The sequence below is a fragment of the Cyprinodon variegatus genome, unplaced genomic scaffold (assembly GCF_000732505.1).
Source record: "Cyprinodon variegatus isolate N-32 unplaced genomic scaffold, C_variegatus-1.0 Scaffold1042, whole genome shotgun sequence".
NCBI classification, from domain to species: Eukaryota; Metazoa; Chordata; class Actinopteri; order Cyprinodontiformes; family Cyprinodontidae; genus Cyprinodon; species Cyprinodon variegatus.
In genome coordinates, this window is record NW_015151495.1 from 248,862 (window position 1) to 254,334 (window position 5,473).

Consider the following 5,473-nt stretch of genomic DNA (forward strand, 5'->3'; position numbering starts at 1 on the left):
TCTGCTCCGGCTCCCAAATGCAGGAGATGATGGGAGCTGTTTCCCCAGTAGCACCGCACCATGACATCCTGGAGGCATCACGGGGCAGCCATCGCACTGCTAGAGTAAAGGAAGCCCAACCAGCCAATCAGTGAACGCCTCATCCTCTGGTGGACCAATCAAGTCTCACTTTTGGGCTTAATTTGGGCTCACTTTTGACCAATCACGTTTCACCTTCTGGAGCTACCCTTATATGAATGTTATAATTGCAGGTTTCAGTATAAATTGTCCAAAACAGTAGACCTGTATTAAACAGCATTAAAATAATTTAATGCTAAGAATGAAAGAATTTGTGAATTTTGTGTCCTATGCAAAGCGGCGGAGGAAGGAAGCAGTCAGAACCAAGAATCGCGGGTTCAAGACCAGCTTCGGATAAACATCATGTTTTAAATCCAAAACTAAATAAGCTAAATTCCCTATAAGAATAATTACTTTACTAGTCACTTCACTACTACACTACTTTCCTGTGCATTCGTGCCATTTTTGTTCTTACACAGGGATCAAACATTTATCCTCGTCCTCCAACCAGCCAATCAGTGAACGCCTAATCTTCTGTTGGACCAATCACGTCCCAGTTTTGGGCTTACTTTCGACCAATCACGTTTCACTTTCTGAATTCTGTAGAAACCCTCTGAGAAAGCTGAAGAGCTGTCATCATGTAGTTGACAGGAGCTGGACTGCTTTTACGAATCCCAAGTTTAAACCCATATTGTCTTTATAACTCTCAATTTGTGAGATTGTACCTCAATAATTAATTAACATAACAATGGTATACAAAAATGAATGATCATAATTCTATAAATTATAAATGCCTGAGGTGAAATATGGACATAACCCTGTTTGCTAGCTATTTGCTCCAGATAGGATGTTTCATCTTGATCAATGCACTAAATCGGAGTTCTTCTTCTTCTTTTCTATTATGGCGGAACGCAAGCAACTTTAAGGTGTTTTCCCGCATCTACTGTACATGAGTGTGTAGCAACATTACTTTACATCTAATTCTATTTTTTTACTTTTTATTCTGTAGATAAATAAATAATGCTTTTCTTAATCTGTGATTATCCTTTTTATTTCCTTCATTTCCCAATATTCCTTTAAGACTCCATTCTTAGAAATACCAGGTTCAACAATGACCTGGTATTTCTACATTTAGTTGAGTTAATTATTATTATGCTAAATAACATGAAAAGATAAACTTACTGCTTTATAGTCCATATTTTTAAAGTATTCAATCATTGACTCAGAAATAGAAAATCTAAAACAGTAACAAGCTGAGAATAAAACAAAAGAATACTGTATTTTGTTTAATGTATTTTTATATAGCAAACATTACCAACATGAAAACAAGCTATTTAAAAACCGAATAATTTTTAAACTTTTTTGTATTACTGTCAGGAAATGACAAAATTTAACAATTAACAAACCCACCCGACCTTAAAATGAATAAAAACCTTAACAATCAAAGGTGTCAATAAAAACATTGAAACCTAGCCTAGAAAAAAAAACACTTAGAGAACTCAGGTTACTTCTATTTTTCATAGTAAAATTATCAACAGACTAGTTGCTACCATTAGCAAAACACCTGCAGGCATAAAAACTTTTAAGAACCAGAACATTTTCAGGTAAAACACAAAGAAACGATGACTTCATGGAGTCTTTTTCAGGGTAGAAGACTCCAGCCTTGTGTCGGTTCTGGCCTCCTCAGCTCTTGCTTTGTCGTTTTCCTCTTCAGCCAGCGGGTAGGGACGCAGGTCCAGGGTCAAAATGCGACTAACCATGCAGTGATCAAGCTGTGAAAAGGAAAACATCTGTTCAAATGGATTCATACCAGTTTAAAAATGTTCTGCCCGGTAACAGAGGGGGTTCTGAAAGTTCCTCACATTGGAGCAGACTCCAAGAAGAGCATCAGCTTTGGAGAAAAATTCCTCCTTCAGGGAAATGACAATGATCTGCATGTTCACTTTGGACTCCTCTCTGATGAAGCTGGTCACCTGGAGGAGTCAAAGCCAATCCGTTATAAACAAACGGACAAACAGTGTCAGAGTAAAGCTGTTCAGTTACAGGATGACTCCGTTTTCCCAGTTTCCTGCTCTCCTGACATAATCAACACATCCTTTTGATTTTGGATATAATGACCGACACACTGTGGAGGACATTTTGTCAATGGAAAAAAAAGCAACCCAGAAATAAAACAAAAAAAAATGTTTCAATAAATGGTTTGAGTTATTTTTCTGCTTTCTCAGCTTTTTTTTTTTTTTAAATTAATTTTCTTTTTTGGATTTTATTTTTTCAAACAGATTTTGTATTTTTACCTATTTTTCAGATGGAATTTTAAATGTTGGATTATTTTCGTGTTTAAAAGATCCTCTTCACTCGAACCACAACAACAACATTTGTTTTTCACCAATTAAATGCTGCTAATGTCCAGCAGACCAATAGAAATGAAGAGGAAAGCCCACCTCCAAAGGTAAAGAGAACCTGATCTNCCCTAAAACCACATAATGGGATTATTTCTAACCTACCTGCAGCAGTTCAACAGTGTCAGTGATACAATAAATTTGTTCTAACCATATATATATATATATATATATATATATATATTTTTTTTTTTTTTTTTATTATATGTACAAACTAGGGCTGCAAACATCAATTAGTTTGCTAACTGGGTAATCTGATTTTTTTTTTTATGAATAACTGGAAAATAAAACGTTCCTTTAAGATTTTTACAAAATTAAATCAGGTGAAACTAAAACATTTTCACATACATGGGCGTAAGTTTGCATAGGGACCATAGCAACATGTCCCTACCAAAATTTTTGACCAACCTACTTGTCCCAACCAATCATTGGATGTGAATAACATGTTTATAATTTATTGTTGCAGCAGTTGCTTCTTTTCCTCTAACAGCTCCACTGCCTGGTAGCTGCTTGGCCTGTGTGTAACTGTTCTGTGCTGTTTAACTCCACCCTCTGATTTTTCTGTCTTCTTTCTTTCTGAATGCTTGTTTTCTGGTCTGTATGCATGTTTTAGAGTCTCTATACTCCAGTTACTGATTAATTATTTACTAAATTAGTGGATGTTTACTTCAATAATCAATTAATCACAATTAATCTGATTAATATTCAGCTCTAGTACAAACCAAGAAAAACAAACCAAAAAAGTTTGGGTCTATTTTAGGAAAAGTGGTGCAGTGAGAAAGAAACCAGTGTTTTATTAACAGAAATACCAGCATTTGAGATTTAATTATAAAACTTTTTTTTTCTTCTGAGAACTCTTTCCATAAACTACTGCTAATGTAGTTAAACTCAGTGTGGCCATAATGTCATTCTATCAGTAAACATGTTCCTCATGGAGCTGAAATCCACATCTGTGCTCCTGCTAACAGCCTAGCATGGATGCTAGCAGGGACCAGAGTTAGCAACAATTACCAACAAACTGACAAAGTTCGTCGGCCATGACAGCTTTGTTTCCGCTTTGAGGATGACCGCTACCAACCAGAGAAACCTTACATTGTTCCACAGTCTGATTTCTTACCTTCTGCTCCGGCTCCCAAATGCAGGAGATGATGGGAGCTGTTTCCCCAGTAGCACCGCACCATGACATCCTGGAGGCATCACGGGGCAGCCATCGCACTGCTAGAGTAAAGGAAGCCCAACCAGCCAATCAGTGAACGCCTCATCCTCTGGTGGACCAATCAAGTCTCACTTTTGGGCTTAATTTGGGCTCACTTTTGACCAATCACGTTTCACCTTCTGGAGCTACCCTTATATGAATGTTATAATTGCAGGTTTCAGTATAAATTGTCCAAAACAGTAGACCTGTATTAAACAGCATTAAAATAATTTAATGCTAAGAATGAAAGAATTTGTGAATTTTGTGTCCTATGCAAAGCGGCGGAGGAAGGAAGCAGTCAGAACCAAGAATCGCGGGTTCAAGACCAGCTTCGGATAAACATCATGTTTTAAATCCAAAACTAAATAAGCTAAATTCCCTATAAGAATAATTACTTTACTAGTCACTTCACTACTACACTACTTTCCTGTGCATTCGTGCCATTTTTGTTCTTACACAGGGATCAAACATTTATCCTCGTCCTCCAACCAGCCAATCAGTGAACGCCTAATCTTCTGTTGGACCAATCACGTCCCAGTTTTGGGCTTACTTTCGACCAATCACGTTTCACTTTCTGAATTCTGTAGAAACCCTCTGAGAAAGCTGAAGAGCTGTCATCATGTAGTTGACAGGAGCTGGACTGCTTTTACGAATCCCAAGTTTAAACCCATATTGTCTTTATAACTCTCAATTTGTGAGATTGTACCTCAATAATTAATTAACATAACAATGGTATACAAAAATGAATGATCATAATTCTATAAATTATAAATGCCTGAGGTGAAATATGGACATAACCCTGTTTGCTAGCTATTTGCTCCAGATAGGATGTTTCATCTTGATCAATGCACTAAATCGGAGTTCTTCTTCTTCTTTTCTATTATGGCGGAACGCAAGCAACTTTAAGGTGTTTTCCCGCATCTACTGTACATGAGTGTGTAGCAACATTACTTTACATCTAATTCTATTTTTTTACTTTTTATTCTGTAGATAAATAAATAATGCTTTTCTTAATCTGTGATTATCCTTTTTATTTCCTTCATTTCCCAATATTCCTTTAAGACTCCATTCTTAGAAATACCAGGTTCAACAATGACCTGGTATTTCTACATTTAGTTGAGTTAATTATTATTATGCTAAATAACATGAAAAGATAAACTTACTGCTTTATAGTCCATATTTTTAAAGTATTCAATCATTGACTCAGAAATAGAAAATCTAAAACAGTAACAAGCTGAGAATAAAACAAAAGAATACTGTATTTTGTTTAATGTATTTTTATATAGCAAACATTACCAACATGAAAACAAGCTATTTAAAAACCGAATAATTTTTAAACTTTTTTGTATTACTGTCAGGAAATGACAAAATTTAACAATTAACAAACCCACCCGACCTTAAAATGAATAAAAACCTTAACAATCAAAGGTGTCAATAAAAACATTGAAACCTAGCCTAGAAAAAAAAACACTTAGAGAACTCAGGTTACTTCTATTTTTCATAGTAAAATTATCAACAGACTAGTTGCTACCATTAGCAAAACACCTGCAGGCATAAAAACTTTTAAGAACCAGAACATTTTCAGGTAAAACACAAAGAAACGATGACTTCATGGAGTCTTTTTCAGGGTAGAAGACTCCAGCCTTGTGTCGGTTCTGGCCTCCTCAGCTCTTGCTTTGTCGTTTTCCTCTTCAGCCAGCGGGTAGGGACGCAGGTCCAGGGTCAAAATGCGACTAAACATGCAGTGATCAAGCTGTGAAAAGGAAAACATCTGTTCAAATGGATTCATACCAGTTTAAAAATGTTCTGCCCGGTAACAGAG

At 36.1% G+C, this 5,473-nt stretch overlaps 1 protein-coding gene across 1 annotated transcript in view; it reads right to left on the bottom strand.

Moving 5' to 3' along the window:
- Positions 1 to 1,537: 1,537 nt before the first annotated feature.
- Positions 1,538 to 5,473, bottom strand: part of LOC107100992 (structural maintenance of chromosomes protein 1B-like) — a gene marked incomplete at its 5' end in the record, with an annotated part of 24,718 nt that continues 20,782 nt past the window's right edge. The window contains 4 exons of the mRNA XM_015399720.1: positions 1,538 to 1,829; positions 1,920 to 2,030; positions 3,574 to 3,643; positions 5,295 to 5,404. Coding sequence (XP_015255206.1) covers positions 1,686 to 1,829; positions 1,920 to 2,030; positions 3,574 to 3,643; positions 5,295 to 5,404 — 435 coding nt within the window. The remainder of the gene's footprint in view (positions 1,830 to 1,919; positions 2,031 to 3,573; positions 3,644 to 5,294; positions 5,405 to 5,473) is intronic.